Source organism: Antechinus flavipes, chromosome 4 (genome assembly GCF_016432865.1).
Source record: "Antechinus flavipes isolate AdamAnt ecotype Samford, QLD, Australia chromosome 4, AdamAnt_v2, whole genome shotgun sequence".
Classification (NCBI taxonomy): Eukaryota; Metazoa; Chordata; class Mammalia; order Dasyuromorphia; family Dasyuridae; genus Antechinus; species Antechinus flavipes.
In genome coordinates, this window is record NC_067401.1 from 55,732,168 (window position 1) to 55,749,724 (window position 17,557).

General features: G+C 32.4%; 1 protein-coding gene across 1 annotated transcript in view; it reads right to left on the reverse strand.

Annotated features, from left to right (window-relative positions):
• The window catches only part of STXBP3 (syntaxin binding protein 3), a 59,088-nt gene that overhangs the window by 14,118 nt on the left and 27,413 nt on the right, over window positions 1-17,557 (reverse strand). The window contains exons 6-14 of the mRNA XM_051993178.1: window positions 17,090-17,190; window positions 11,906-12,060; window positions 10,195-10,285; window positions 9,419-9,543; window positions 6,242-6,346; window positions 6,045-6,102; window positions 5,713-5,778; window positions 2,592-2,672; window positions 162-300 (exon numbers count right to left, since the gene is read on the reverse strand). Coding sequence (XP_051849138.1) covers window positions 162-300; window positions 2,592-2,672; window positions 5,713-5,778; window positions 6,045-6,102; window positions 6,242-6,346; window positions 9,419-9,543; window positions 10,195-10,285; window positions 11,906-12,060; window positions 17,090-17,190 — 921 coding nt within the window. The remainder of the gene's footprint in view (window positions 1-161; window positions 301-2,591; window positions 2,673-5,712; window positions 5,779-6,044; window positions 6,103-6,241; window positions 6,347-9,418; window positions 9,544-10,194; window positions 10,286-11,905; window positions 12,061-17,089; window positions 17,191-17,557) is intronic.

A 17,557-nucleotide genomic window follows, 5' to 3' on the forward strand; every position in this document is an offset into this window, starting at 1 on the left:
GTGTTTCTTCATTTGCCTTTGTGTTTCTAATGGCCAACAGTAAGCCATGCCCTAACATCCTCTTTGAGATCTTTAACTCTAACATGCATTAAATTACTGTTTACACTTTGGAGTTAAACATTACATAAGACAACTGCAAAATTAAATGAAATTTCTGATACCATTCATACTGAAGATGTAAAGTAGGATAGCTCTTATTTTATCATAATTGTCATGATTTTTGTTGAGCAGAACTGGAAGAAGCACTCGCATAGAATCTTTCACCTTCTGTCCTTCTGCATCCGTTCCAAGAGCCAGGTCCTTAATGAAAACAAAATGTCACTGATCTGTAACCAAAATTCATTTCTATAATTAAGAATCTTATCAAGAAATACTGACAAGATCTAACCAATCAGAAAAATATTAAATGCTCTTGGATTGGGCACTCAAATATAATAAAGATGACAATACTACCTAAACGAATCTATTTATTTAACATTATACCAATCAGACTCCCAAAAAACTATTTTAATAACAACAAAGTTCATATAGAAAAACAAAAGGTCAAAAATTTCAAAGGAATTAATGAAAAAAAAAATCAAATGAAGGTGGCCTAGCTGTACCAGATCTAAAATTATATTATAAAGCAGCAGTTACCAAAACCATTTGGTATTGGCTAAGAAACAGACTAGTTGATCAATGGAATAGGTTAGGTTCAAAGGACAAAACAGCCAATAACTTTAATAATCTAGTGTTTGACAAACCCAAAAACCCCAGAACTCACTGTCTGACAAAAATTGCTGGGAAAATTGGAAATTAGTATGTCAGAAACTAGGCATTGACCCACACTTAACACCATACACCAAGATAAGGTCAAAATGGGTTCATGACCTAAGCATAAAGAATGAGATTATAAATAAATTGGAAGAGCATAGGATAGTTTACCTCTCAGACCTGTGGAAGAAGAAGGAATTTATGACCAAAGAAGAACTAGAGATCATTACTGATCACAAAATAGAAAAATTTGATTATATCAAATTGAAACAAACTAATGCAGATAAGATTAGAAGGGAAGCAATAAAATGGGAAAACATTTTTACAGTCAAAGTTCTGATAAAAGCCTCATTTCCAAAATATATAGAGAACTGACTCTAATTTATAAGAAATCAAGCCATTCTCCAATTGATAAATAGTCAAAGGATATGAACAGACAATTCTCAGACAAAGAAATTGAAACTATTTCTAGCCATATCAAAAGATGCTCCAAGTCATTATTAATCAGAGATATGCAAATTAAGACAACTTTGAGATACCACTACACACCTGTCAGATTGGCTAGACTGACAGGAAAAGATAATGCGGAATGTTGGAAGGGATGTGGGAAAACAGGGACACTGATACATTGTTGGTGGAATTGTGAATACACCCAGCCATTCTGGAGAGCAATTTGGAACTATACCCAAAAAGCTATCAAACTGTGCATACCCTTTGATCCAGCAGTGTTACTACTGAGCTTATATCCCAAAGAGATTTTAAAAAGGGACAGGGACCTGCAAGTGCAAGAATGTTTGTGGCAGCCCTCTTTGTAGTGGCCAGAAATTGGAAACTGAGTGGATGTCCATCAATTGGAGAATGGTTAAAAAAATTGTGGTATATGAATATTATGGAATATTATTGCTCTGTAAGAAATGACCAACAGGATGATTTCAGAAAGGCCTGTTGAGACTTACATGAAATGATGCTGAGTGAAGTAAGCAGGACCAGAAGATTATTACTTACTTCAACAACAATACTATATGATGATCAATTCTGATAGACGTGGCCCACTTCAACAATGAGATGAACCAAATCAATTCCAATAGAGCAGTAATGAACTGAACCAGCTACATCTAGGGAAAGAACTCTGGGAAATGACTATGAACCATTATATAGAATTCCCAATCTCTATGGTTTTGTCTACCTGCATTTTTGATTTCCTTCACAGTCCACTATTTCAAAGTCCGACTTTTTATACAGCAAAATAACTGTTTGGACATGTATACATCTATTGTATTTAACTTATACTTTAACATATTTAACATGTATTGGTTAACCTGCCATCTGGGGGAAGGGGTGGGAGGAAGGAGGGAAAAAGTTGGAACAAAAAGATTTGCAACTGTCAATGCTGAAAAATTACCTATGTGTATATTTGTAAATAAAAAGCTACAATTTTTTAAAAAAGGATTATAAAAAAAATTAAAAAAAGAAATACTGACAAAATTCTAATAGTGTAACTGTCATAAAGAAGTAAATGCTTTTGAATTGTTTTAAATTGAGTTTTATCTGTTTAAAAACTTGGTACAACAGGTTTACTCTGAAAAGTACAATTACAAACAAAAAAACAGACCAATAAATAGGGAATAATAACAAAGCAAATGAAAAGTGGCAAAATGCAAAATTAAAGTTGAACCCAGGAAACAGAGACCTGTTACTAAATAACACCAAGAATAAGAATAAATGTTATTAGTAGTAGCAGGCACAAGTCACCTGGCACCAGCCCTATCCTCCCTACTGTGTATACCAAAAAGATAGATGAATTTCAATCCTGAAGTCCGGTAAGAACTCAGATGTACCTGTTCCGTCTTGCACAGCTTTTCTATGTTTGGCTTGAATTTACTCATGCAATCTTCTGCCAAGTTAAGATGTATCACTTGCTATAAAAAGAGAAGAAACAAACTTTAGTGAATACTTTTATAATCTCTATGCAGGTAAGATATCACAAGAAGTCTGAGCTGGGCTCCGAGGCACAGCCAATTTAGATTTAGAGCAGGCCAGAGCATTGAAGGAAGAACAGTAAAAATATTTCAGGAAAAAAGAAACATAATATAATTTGTATGGAGCCATGAAAAGAACAGCAAAGAGACCCTATGTGGAATGAAAAGTCTGGGGTGAGTATGATGGAAATATTTCTATGTAAATACTGGTATACCATTAAATCATTCACAATGGGCACTCTTCCTCCACAGCTATAGATTATAATCCATCCATATACAAAGACAATTTAGACAGTCTCTGACCACATGAAATTTATATTTTAGTTGGGGATAAGGCTTCTATAAATAATATTTCAAAATAGAATATGCTTATCAAATTGGCAAGATTTGAACAGCTTAGAATGGTGGGCTGAATTTAATGAAATGAAATTTAATAAGGATAAATACAAAGTCCTGTATTTCAACTGCATAAAGGTGAGACTATGCCTTTTTAGCCATCATGTTAACAAAGGATGTGATTGTTCTACTAAACTCCCATTGACTGGAATCCAAATTTGAATACTGTACATTTTGGGCACCATATTTTAAGGGAGATGTTGATAAGCTGGAGTAGGTCCAGAAAAGAACTCTCAGGCTAATAATAAAACTTGAAATCAGGTTATAACAAATGAAGGGAAATGGAAATATTTAGTTCTCAGAAAAGAAAATTCAGGTGGATGATGAATGTTGCTGTTCAGTCATGACCCTTTTGGGGCTTTCTTAACAAAAATATTTAAGTAATGAGCTTCTCCAGCTCATTTTATAGATGAGAAAACTGAGGTTAAACAGGTTTAAGTGACTTGATCAAGGTTATATACTTGATCAAGTATATAAATACTTGAATCACATTTGCACTCAGGAAGAGGAGTCTTCCTATGAACTCTATGCACTGCACCAACCAGCTGCATTGATCATGACAATGATGGTAGCTAAAATACTTAAATGGTAATCACGTAGAAGGATAGAACGAAGATCTCTACTTACTTAGAACTTCTAAAAATCTGTCTCTAAGGGACATAACAGTAGAAAAAAAATTTGCATTTCTCCCATTTCTTGCAGAACAGATAGGCAACTTGTAGCTGCCAGTTCTAAAACCTCAGAATGCATGGTCACAGATATAAAGGTAGAAGGACTTTGGGGTGTTGTCTCTAACTAAAAGCAGCTACGCTGGTACAGAGAAGAAATTGCCAAGCCTGGAGGCAAGAAGAGCTGAATCTGAATCTAGCATCGAATACTGACAAGTCCCTTAACCTCTGACTGCTTTATTTCTTCAAGTGTAAAATGGGAATAATAACCACATTGAACCTGACAAGGTTGTTGTAAAGATCAAATGAGAAAGTATCTAAAAGCAGTCAGCACAATACTTGGTCCAGAGGCTTCTTGCTCCTCCTCCTTGCTCATTTTAAACTGAAGGAAGCAGAGACCAAGGAAGTGAAGCTCTCTAAAATTCTAAGGGGTCCTCTCAGCAGATGGTAAATTCCATTGCTGGAAATTCTCCAAGTATAAGCTCGATAATGAGTATCAAAAATGAATACATTCTCCTATGCTTCTCGGAACCTCTTAGAATTTTCTGCTTATTTCAACACTCAGCTCAGGCATTACCTTCAAGTCTTTCCTAATATCTTCTCAGGTGTTACATTCTCTCCTCAGCCCCCCTCCAATCACCTTGCATTTACTTAACCATGTTCATGGGGTATCAGCTCATTAAGACATAAATTCCTTCAAAACAAGGACTCATTTGCTATTGTCTTTTATCTTCCTGATACCATTAACTTTATACACAGAAAATACTTAATAAACATTTATGGACATGAAATATGTGGTACTTTAGGTACAGTTGGATTAGATGACTTGTAAAGTCCCTGTTCACTCTAAGAAGCAGCAATTTTACAAGCCTGGACAATCAGGGTAGATAAATTGGGAGCAAAAGGAGATGGGCAAAAATCATAGGAAAAGATTCAAGCACTAGGTCCTTGGACATTATCTAGAGCAGACCCTTCATTTTATAGATGAGAAAGTGAGGCACAAAGTGGCTAAGTGATGTACCAAAAGCCACTCAATTACTTCAAAGTAATAGAAGACATCGTGAAAAGTAGTCAGTAAAAACAAAATAAAAGATTAGCACGGACTTGAAACTGATGAAATCAGTAGGGTATTTATTTGATAGCCCAGAAACAAGGGTAGAGAAATCAAATGGTGGAAATTAGCTAAAAATGAAGTTAAATATTTAACATCTATTGGTATAACTGCCATCTAGGGGAGAGGGTAGGGGGAAGTAGGGGAAAAATTACCCATACATATATCTTGTAAATAAAAAGCTATAACAAAAAAGATAAAAAATAAAAATGAAATTAAGCAGGGTGAGAATGGTAGAAGATTAAGGGGATAAGAAATTATAGGATTGAACACTAAGGAAAGTAAGTGACTGACTACTCCATGCTGGAATAGGAGATGTAGAAAGGCTGAAGCTATGTGATAAGAGAAGAATTTCAAAGTTCAGGAGATTACAAGTGTTGAAATCCCAAATGACAAGACCTAAGGTGGAAAGAGGCCAATGGCAGTTGTTATACAAGTCAAACAGCTGGGAAAATTCTGTGTTAGAAGAGTCTTTCATATTTGCATGCTGAAGTTACCAAGAATGATTGTAAGAAATGAGTAGACAAAAAGTCTAATGAATCAAGTACTAACATTATTAGAGGCAGACCTGGAAATCAAAACGGGGGAAGCAGTATAATGACAAAGCCAGAAGTCTGGAAGGCAAAGGGAAGCTGATCAATGTGGCAGAGCAATGGAGTAGAAATAGCAAAGGAGAGCAAGGAAACGAATGACAAAATGTCCTTTGGTGGCCCTGATGAAGGGTGAATATTAGAACAAATGAACAACTAGAGCCACTCAATATGGCATCTGTCACTCTCTTGCTATAGTGCACAAGAGTGCTTACCTTAGTAATCTGCTTGCGGAAATGGGGCATCTTTTTCATCAGCTGGGTAAGAGCACTAAGAGATGTCTAGGGGAAAAACAAACATTTCAAATTAAACTGTTCCCATTGGCTTTTTAAAAGAATCTTCTTTTATGAGAAAATCTAAATGTTTTGTGATTCTAAGGATTACTAAAATGAATTAATTTATGAATTGAAAGGTATCAGATACTTATCTGCAATTATTTGATGAATGAACCTTGAGTCTTTATGAAGTAGCAGCCAAATGGCAATAAAAATAAGATTTTAAAAAGCATTTTCACCCTTATTAATAATAAGTTAAAATACTCTCTGACCTTCCCTTCTGCTGCTTTCTTTGTTGATGAAATTTCTTTCATAAGCTTGGGGATTTCTCTGGGAGGGAGGTGAAGAGAGAAAAGAAAAAAAAAGAAAGAATGCTTTATATGTCTAAGAAGTTTACTATTTAAAATATTTCTGAAGATAAAAATGTTAATAAGTACTTATAATAAGAATACTAAATGTAATCACATACTCCAACACAACTGCGATATGCCGATGTCGAATTCGGACCCAAAGGTCATCATCTTCCTCAAGGACTGCCTCCTTCTCCTTTCCATTGGGTCCATCTGTTTTATATCTGTAAGTAAGAGTAATTATCTAAACTTATGACTTAAAAAGAATAAAATGGGATGGTCTGCAAATCTGCTTATACACAAATATTTTAATAATTAAGGGAACTTTCTGAGAATTGCAAGTAATTCTTCAACTACTGTAGCTGGATAAAGGATACTTAATTAAATTTGGGGTAACATGTGCAATGGAAGCAGGTCTAGACAATCAATAAGGACCCAAGTATGAATCTTGTCTCGATACTTAATAAAATGTGAGATCATAGTCAAGTATTCTCTCTGAGCCTCAGTTTCCTTATCTGTAAAATGGGAATAATAATAGCTATAGTGCTTATCTCAATGGATCGTTGAAAGGATCAAAGGAGAGACTGAAGTGTTTTATAAACCTTCACCAACTATTCTTAAACTAAAAGCTATAAAGTTAAGTACTTATTCCTATAAACATCATCTGTGTTGATGTTCATAGACAAATTGGTGGACTGTTCCTGATGCTTTGGTTCTCAATCTAATCATTTCTTATAATTAGCAACAGGAATGTTCTTAGAACATGAATAATCATAATATCTGACAATCAGGTTTAATAATAAGAGTAATCAAAACTACAATTTATCATACTATCAGATTATTTTGATGCATAAGGATCTGCTAAAATTATTAGTTGAAAAAAAATCATTGGATTGAGAACCGAACTGTTGTAATAGGCAAAATCTATTAATCTGCTAATCTATTACAGAACAAAGGGTTGTAGATTTAGGGCTAGAAATCACCATAGAGATCGTCTTGTACAATTGTCGTCTTATAGACAAACATATCCCAGAAAGGTTAATAATTAATCTAAAATCACACAGAAGACCTCCTTTCATCATAATTAAAACAAAACGCAGGAAGTGTGTGTGTATTCCCTGTCCCCAAATTGCTCATGCCTCATCACTTTGCTCAGGTCTAAAACCATATCAAATCCAAAGTGCCTGAAAGGAGGAATAAATGTGAATGTCACTTTGCTAGCAATGGCTTTAACAGATCTCTTAATACAATCTGAAGCTACATCAACACTTGTGAATTCAGATCAATCAACTTTTTCAACCACTCACTCATCTCAAAGACCTTGACTGTAGATGTCCATCAAGGGCTGACAATGACTTAATTACAAAATCTATCAATTGTTTTTCTTGTAGCTTATAATGCAGCTATATAGCTTACTTAACAGCTTTTATCAAAAAACTCAAAAGTAATTTATAAAATGATTAAGCAATTCTAACAATACTCTAAAATGTATAATTCCCATTTCATAAAAATAAACAATTATCAAGAGAGCTAGGCAAGAGGACTCCAAATTGTCCATTTCTAGTGCAACATTATATCTGACCCTAAAAAGATTCTGATCCTGTTTCAAACACTAGATGGTTAAGCCTTTCTCTAGGTAATTATCTGTGACCCCCTATATAAATGAAAGGGAAAAGCCTAGAGCTGGCTTATTGTGGGCTCTTTCACATCTTCTAGAGAGTTTACATCCTGCTAGCACTTCTAGGCAAATGAATAAACTTAAGGCAGCAAAAACAGGAGAGTATTTCCCACTTCCTTCACAGCATGAACTAGTTGGTTGCTTTTTGAATGTCCTCTGGTTTCCTGATAATCTTGAATTTTGTCATATGCTATTGGATAACTACTTTCCTAACTTTGTAACTCACCAAGACACTTATCCCTCTGAACCTCAGCTGTAAAAGTGTCCTATTCTCAAAGGTTTGTTAAGATTAGGTATAAAAATGTATGTGAAATATTCTGCAAAATTAAATCACTATATAAATGAATTGTCTTTATGGTTAGGTGCTTAATTCATTGTGCTTCCTCAGATTTCCTCATTCCTTTTTGCCTATTGTGTAAAATAACTATTAAGCTTTTAAAGAACTTAAGCAACATAGCAGTTTTTAAAAATCAAAAGAATAAAAAACAAATACCTATTGTGCCAAGGTAACTATTACATTTGAGATTTTTTCATACAAATATAACTTTAGAAATATGTATATCTAATAATTATATATTTTACATGTATTTATACATGTAAAATATATATTTACATGTATAAAAGAATATCACTCAATGTTAGTGCCTGTACAATTTTTAGTACTATTTAAATACAAATAATGCATAGGAAAACTCACAGAAACCAGGATTTGACCAGAATGCAATAAAAAAATACAACAAAAAAATAATTACTTTAAAAGTATTTTTAAAATGAAGTCTTTCAAAATCAAAGTCATATTTCTCATCTAAATTTAATGAGATAATACATGTGAAATACTTTATAAGTGGGTAAAGTTTATAAAGTATATATGCACCTATAATATGTAAAATACTAAACTCATTGAAATAATGAAATTATTTAAGAAAAATTTACTTATTTTCACTCTTGTTCTTTAACAAAAAAACTTAAGTTATAACTGAAAAAAACTTAAAAATATATTGAATTATAAATACAGAAAGATCAAAATGATATGTAAACAAGACTGTCCATTTTTGGAAATTCTGTGATGTTTATTTTTCATTTATGTTTCCATCTCACACTATTCTCAGAGAAAATGTTTCATTAGCCTCTAAATTCAAAAATTATAATGCTTACTAGGAGAATAAAACTATATCTTCTAAGTAAACTTTCTATTCTATTTCTTTTTAGTCCAATTCTCTAAATTTATGGAATACATACAAAATTTGGACAGGCATATATATATATACATATATATATATGTAACAGAAATACTTAATCTAAACAAATAAAATTAATAAAATGCAAGCTGCTAAATGTGGTCTTAAAGTGGATATGGCTTAAAAGAACAAAACTCAAAAAATTTTCCAAAAGAAGTCATATTTACCCCTTCAACTTATAATGTCAAAATTAAGTTTTTGTTTCAAGTAAAAGGAATAAGAACAAGAAAGGCAACTGTACCAAACAGAAAAATCTGAATAAATAAAACTAGATTTTCAATGATCATTGTTTGTACAAAATGATAAATACTTTACTCAAGAGAAAAATCTCTACTATATTAATACTTGTACATATGAAGGGTTTCCCCACTTATACTTGCTTGTATGTATCATTCTCAATTGGTAGTAGATCATATGCCATTGCTTGGAAGGTTAGTTCATGAAGTACAGTGGACACTGGGTCAAAGCCACGATCAATTATTAAGAGCTGAGAATGAGTTTTACCCTGTAATAACAAAATAAAATTATCTTAAGAAACAGCATTTGGGGATGTGAATATACATTCAATATCTCAGGAAACAAAGTGCCCTTTTTATCTTGCCCTTTCCCAAGATCTCTAAAACGCTGAAGTCTCTTAATAGTTTCCCTTGAAAAAGAAAACCAAAAGGAAATACTCTATGGAAAAAATAGCAATCAGGGCAACAACATGACAAAAGCTTGATTTAAAATGGAAATTAAATCATTAAGGAATTTCAAAGCAACCCCAAAACTGAACACCTATCAGATAGATCTCTTTCTTTCTGTAAACATTGAACATACTATCACAACATTTCTAAATTCATTAGCTGTGTGACCTTGGGCAGGTCACTTAATTCTGTCATGATGGGATAAAAAGAATTTTCATTTCACCATCAGAATATGAGAGAGAGACAGACAGACAGATTCATAGAGACAGACAGAGAGGGAGAAGAAAAATCTTTTAAGAATGTATAGTAGTAACTCAAACTGGGTTAAACAGGCATTGCTTTATTACTTCAAATATGTGACCATTTTTCTTATTTTATTCATTTAAAAATACATCAAATTATATTTGATTCTTTTAAAAAACAGACTATTAAAAGACACATAAAAAAGCTATTTAATTTTCATTTTATACCTTTATTTGGCTTTTTTCATCAATCTTGTAGTAGTTTTCAAGTTTTTTTTCAACTAGTTCAGCAAGTTTTCTTGAATTATCTAAAGGTTTGCTATAAAAATGGGAAAATGTTTAAACAAAATTTAAAATTTCCTTTACAAAACAAAATTATAACATTTTATAATATCTTAATGGTCAAATTAAAAATTAACTGAAAAAGGCATCTTTCTAAGTCATTCTTGTGAGAAGAATAATGGATAGTATTGGACTGGGAGGCAGGAAGACCCAGGTTCCAATTTATATCAATAATTTTTGGCTGGGTTTATTTTACAGAGTTGTAGAAATCACAAGAGTTAATAAATGAAAAAGCTAAATTAAGGTTGCTATTATGGTGATTAAAAATCTGAAAAATCACTCTCTCTTACCAAACAAATCATAAATATTCAGTCTAAATGTTTATTTTATACTCAATGGTATAAATTTAAATTTTCAGATCCCAAGCTAAATTTTCCAAGTATTTCTTCCCCCAATATTTCAGCCTCATAAATAACATGACCTTATTTTGGGGGTTCCTAAAGACTATGTTTTAGCCACACTCACCTGCTTGATGCTCTCCATAATATAATATTGCTTTATTCCATATTCCATCTCCAGGCATTTTGCATAAGTTTGCTCTCTCTCCCTAAAATGTTCTCTTCCTGACCACTATTTTTTGGAATCCCTAACTATTGGTACTAGACAAAAGTACATTCTAATACAACTCTGTCCAAATTCTGAATTTGCAGAGTTGGAATTAATGAGATTTCACCAAACTTGGTTCTTTCTAACCTTTACGATAACAGAGACACTCGAGAAACTTTTCCATGACCCCATCTCGAATCTGAGTCAAAGTGTTTCTAATAGTATTCATTCAAGCACAGTGCCAAGTGCACATATTGTGTGTTCAGAACCAAAGCTACAGTTAATTGTGCAATGCAATACAGGCAAGCACTGCCAGAAATACCTTGGATTCCTTATGCATTTGATTTTAAATTAAGTTTTACTCACTGAGTTCACAAACTTTTACTATTGCCAAATTTTTCGTGACCCCCACATTCAGCTATGTGACACCATATGAGATTGCAATCCCCAGTTTAAGAAGCTATGGCCTAGACAGATCAAATGAATTGCTCATAATTACATAGCTAGGACACGAGTCCATATTTTATTGGGTCTAAGTTCAGCTCTTTATCTACTGTACTATACTGTTTCTTGGTTAGGAAATAAGTTTAAACAGCAAATAAGTTAAATTAATTATAATGGCAAAAATATCAGACTCTCCCCACCTCTGAAAGCTAATCAAAATCTTTTTCCATTTAAAAGGTTAAAGTCTATATATAATGTCTAATTCAAGCCATGAAGCTCAGGAATAAGTTTTAAATATTTTTAAATGTTTATAATGCAGTCAAATAATTCCAATTTTTTAAACTTAAATTCCTCATCTAGAAAATAAGAAGGCTGGACTAGATAAGTTCTAAAATTCTTTATACAAGTCTAAATCTGAGACCTTATGCAATATAAATTTATGCTTTTAATTTCTGAGACTGAATTTACTTTAGATAAATTATAATTACTTAATTTGTATTGATTCAAACTAGAAAAATCACAACAGAAATTATGCTCTACTGCCCTTTTTAGATGTCAACAAGTAATAACACAACTTATTATAGATAATTATTATTTAGTGTCTTACCTTTTATACCTGACTCCAGGATTTTCATCCAAAGTAGCACACACAGTAACTATCTGCTCAGCCATGGCTTCCATAATATCATTTTTGCCATCTGCACTCCCTGTATCTGGACTGTAACAATAATAGAATGCATCGGGTACATCAAGAGTAAATACCTAAATTAAAAAAAATAAAATATGACAATTTAGAAATTTAAATACATTTATACTAGTGGTTATCATTTAGATGAGGAAAATACATCAAGAAACATACATTTAAAAAAAAGAAAAACTCTCATGGCTAAATAAGCTCAGTTTCCTGATACAATTGTGTCTTTACCTCAATCATATCCCATTTTCTCTGTTATCTTGGTTCATCCTCTTTTCCTTTTCTTACTCTCCTTTCCTGATAGTCTACCTCTTTCCAAGTCTTGTCTCTTATACAGAATGTATTGCATGCTTTTCACTACCTGCATAATAAATGGAGGAATCTAAGGTAGTCAAACTAGTAAATTGGCTAATATCAGGCAGAAAGAAATACACAGCAAAACCAAAATCTGGCCTCAGTTGTAAGCAATATATTAAAAAATCTTAACCCATTATGGAAATTAATTATTCCATATACAGTAATTTAAAATCATTGGCCGATACTCTTCATTTGTTTAATATCTTCAGTACTACATATAAAAAAGTATAAACAATGATATTACCAATAATTAATCCTTTAATCCAATGTTTCCCAAAGTGTGGTATGCATACCCTCAGGGGTACGGGAAGAGTTTGGTGAGGATACATGTAGCACCAGAGTTTAGTGGGGACATGCACTGCACCGCGCTTAGCTGCACCTGATTCTATGTTCTCATGAGTCAAGTCAAGACAATCTTGTGAGGCATGAGATGGTCCTGTGAGGCATGAGATGGTCCAGTGTGACACGGCGTGAATATACCACACTTCGTTATAGAGACAACTTACTTCGTTAATAGTGGCTTCTCCAGGCGCCTGTGTATATTTAGCTTTTGTGCAATTTTTCTTATAGGAAAGGTTTGTTAAGTACTTTAGAAAGTCCCACTGATTTTGATTATTTTTAAATAGAAGGATGAAATTGTTTGTGCTGAGATAACAAATTGTAATAATTTGGTTCCCAGGTTGTTAATTTTAATCTGAGATGCGGCTCCACGGTCAATAGTCTGTTCCTTTTTTTTGACTTAATGTCTACAAATGCTGAAAAAGCAACTTCACATAAATATGAAGTTGGAAAAGGCAAGATATATTTCAGGATTTTTTTCTGTTAAAACAGGATACACATGTTGCATTTCTAAGCAGAATGATGTTAACGTATATTCCTTATGTTTATTTTTCAAGAATCCATCTGAAGCCAATTCCAACAACTGCTCTTCTTCCACATGCAACAAACCTTCTGGCATAGATTTATATTTTATTATGAATAATTTTATTTTTTGTTTATTATTTTGTGTATGTACCCCCAAAAAGAAAAAATAAATATATTTTGATTGTTATTAAACTACATCCCTTTTTTTTGACAAGGGGTACTCAGCCTTACGAAAATTATAGAAGGGGTACACATATGTCAAAAGTTTGGGAAACACTGCCTTAATCATTCAGAATAGTTCATTTGCTTATTCATTCATAGATCAAAGCATTGTTTTAGACACCTAATGAGAGAAAAAGGAATCACAGGGCAGGATTCTTGACTTCAAGAACAGGAAGATGTGATATTCATACATAAAGCAAGTATGTAACAAGACAAAGAGCTAGATATTTGATCTAAAGGACTAGTATAGACAAAGGTTAGGAGTTAGGGGTAAGAGAGAAAGAAGATGGACCAGAATGGCCTAGAACCATTAATAGGCTCTGTAGAATTCATAAGCTATGGTTAGTCAGACATGAGAAGGAAGTCATCCCAGGTAGAAAAAATGATATGAGCAAGGGATAAAATGTGGAATGAAAAAAGTATGTTCTGAGAATGGTGAACAGATTGGGCTAACTGGAATGAATTTTTTTTTTTCCTTAGGAAACAGGATATCAGGTCAATTAGGTAAAGTGAAAACAGACTATGAAAGACTTTGAATTTGAAGTTCAGGAACTTAGATTTGATCCTGTAGGCTAGGAGAACCATTTAAAATTCCTAAGGGTAGGAAATTATTACACTGATGTCTTGTTTTTGAGAGGCTAATCTAGTAGTACTTTATAGAAAGGACTGAAAGGCAGAGAAATTAAGAGACCAAAACCATCCTAGTAATGGGAATAGTTCAGAAAGTTCAGAAATGAGACCCTGAAGGTGAGAACTGGATTTGTAACAGTGGAAATAAAAACAGAGGCATGTAAATAGCTGTTTGGAGGTAGTGACTGAAAAGGAGATTGTGTCAAAAATGTCTTCAAAATTTCAAGCCTGGAGGTTAGGGAAATAATAGTTCCTTTTATGAAACTGGGAGAAATAGGAAAGGGGATGTGATCTTGAGGAAAGACGATTATTAATTTGATTTTACATATGTTGAATGAAGAAAGCATGTCTTATTCAAATAGACTAAGCATATTAATATTAAGTATTATCCAAATAGATTAAGTCTAGTCTGAATTAGTAAAATCTTACAGAATATATTTTTTAATTTTTAATAGCTTTTTATTTACAAGTTATATGCATGGGTAATTTTATAGCATTGACAATTGCCAACCTTTTGTTCCAATTTTTCCCCTCCTTCCCCCTCCCCCCTCCCCTAGATTTACACATTAAAAACTTTTTGTCTAAATCCCTGAAATTGTAGAGCAAAGGAACTGATTCTTGACCTCTGTGGAGTTCCTACATGGGGGGATTTACCATTAAATTAAAAGTTTTTTTTACAGTTGAAGCTGTTAACTTCTTCTAGTCAAGCACAGTGTTTTACAAAAAAGTGGACACTCAACAAGTGTAGTCTAATAAATTCTTTCCTACAGAATGAAAAGCAACTTTTTTTGCCATATGTCTTATGTTAATATAATTCTTCCTTCATATTTCAAATAGCTTACTAATATCTTATCAATTTTCTTCCAATGAATTTTTAAAAATAGCTCTTTATAAAAAAAGACTTTATTTGTATAATTAAGGTGTTTTTCATGAGAAAGATTAATAAATTTTAAGAGGAAAACTGTAATATTTCAAAATTTGATATATTATTTTGTAAGCAATAACTATTCAAGAAATACAGACAGTCCTCAATTAACTGTTCTAAAAGTCTCCATCAAAGTGGATCATAAAATATTCTCCCACAGAAACAATGTTTTATATATATGGTAGCTACATTCCTGGGATAATCCAAAAATATCTAACTTATAATGTACGTTTTCTCTTCCCTAAGATCTTATACAAAAAGTTGCAAATGAGGACTGAAGATTTATCTATATTTCAGAGAAAAGATATTTTTTAATCACTTGATTCAAAGCAGAGTAGGGAAAGATGAAACTGGCTGTTTGTGAGCTAGAGAGAGTTCTAAAATACAGCAATGAGGGCTATGAAAGTACAAATCAGGAAGTAGGAAAAAGCAACTTGGAGGTTTACCTTCCCTTTCTCTGCTAGTTCGGCTACCTCAGATCTAAGATCCTCTACTCATTTTGGGGCAGCTGGGGGGTGAGGTAGAAGAGGTGGCCCAAGATAAAAGTAAGAATGCAGTCCAAAATAGAAGAAAGAGAGGAGGGTTCTGAAGTGGCTGCTGGTATATAAGAAACATTAATTACAAGTTTTATAAATCATGATTTCACATATATAAAAGCAGAAAGTGACTTGCAACAGAAATCAAATGTCAGGCTGTCAACCTGAATCATTTTACAATTTTTTCAAACCAGCTGGCACAGAGGATGGAATCCTGAGCCCACTGCCAAGAAGATCTAAATTCAAATCTGATCTCAGTCACTTGAATGACCCTGGAAAAGTTACTTAATCTATTTGCCTCTGTGATAATAGCACCTATTTTCTAAAGTTGTGAAAATCAAGTGGACCATAGTGCCTGGTCCACAGTAAGCACAGCATAAATGTTAACCATCATCTTCATCATCACTATCATTTGCCACTTGTAGAATTTAACAATGAAGCTTTGATTTAGCCTTCTATGAATGAAATGAATCTTCTTCTATTATCAAAATGTACCTTTCTATTTAAATTCCACATTATTTTAAAAGTTCATCTGCACCTCTAATATTTATATACTACAATTAAGGAAAAAATCAATACAGTTGATTTTTGGAGAACATATTCTTCAATTTCATATTTAAAAAAATAAAGAGAGGCAGTGTATTTTGGTGAGTAAAAAACAACCTTATCTCAAGCATCAAAACTACATGAGTTCTAGTTTCACTTCTAATACCTATTCATTGTGTGAAGTTGGGCAAATGACCTAATCTCAATGCTCCAGGAAACTAAGAATAAAAAAAAGATTCAAAGTTATAGAGACTGTGCTGATCTGATCTCCATTACTTGAAGAAGTTCCTCATATCAATGAAGTCATAGGTCAAGTTTTTATTCCTAGTCTCACATTTTTAAAAACTGAAATATTACTTATAAAACAATAAAATCTTGAAAGAAGAGTTTCTCTTCTAGGATGTTCCTAATTCCTTGAAGTAGTGATTTTTCCTAATTCCAAGTCTCAATAACAAGGATTAAATTAAATTCTGCAAGAATCTAAAATCTAAAATCAAAACAAAACACCAACTCATCTATATAAGAGAGCCATGGCAGAATAAAACTTATTATTAACACTTATTGTTAACAAATATTATTAAACAATTATTAACACATAGCTCTGTCTACATATTAAATTACTATATGACTATTAATAAACAATTATGCCAAAAATTTAAGTGAGATTCTAGTTACAAAGATATTAATATTTATTCTAACATATAGACATAGGTTGTTAACAAGAAATGCTTATTTAGAATATCATCTACAAAATGACTGCAAATCACTTAAATTTCTTAGATGAGATTGAATATGATCTAACCCTTTATGGAAGCTGGTAACTGAAATGTAACCATCATTTTTCATGTTTAATGCCTTGATCCAATTTAAATTTCATTCTTTTTAACTTTGTATAGAGTATTATGTTTTAATCTCATTCAAATTCAAGTGTATGAACTTAATATTTTCACATATAAATTCATGAAATGAGTTCAAAAAATCATTCAAAACCAAAGAAAATAAATATGGAAAGCTTACCTGAGACTCAAGTGGAAAGAAAGATATATTTATCTCTTTACATCTTCTTATAGACTTAGAACAGGAAGACTTAATTTTATTAAACAGGCTGTCAGGACAAACTGAAAGATAAAGATTAAAACATATAAGCCATCTAATTTTTTTTTTTTACCAAATACTATTAATTCAATACATTAAATCACTTTGATACTGGTAAAAGGTTTTTTTCTCCTCATATTCAAATTTTAAAAGACAAATCTCTGAAAGAAATAAGGCTTGAGTTTAGTCATTCCTCATTTTACAGAATAAATTCCAATCAAAAAGGTTGTAAAATAAATCCTACTTTTTGCAAGTCCCATAACCATATGAAAAGATATTTCCTACAGTGAATAAAATAATCCACATGTTTCTATTTTTAGATTACACAGCAGTGCTTTACAACAAGTCCCAAAATAATGAATCTCTTCAAGGACAACTCTGTTGTTATTT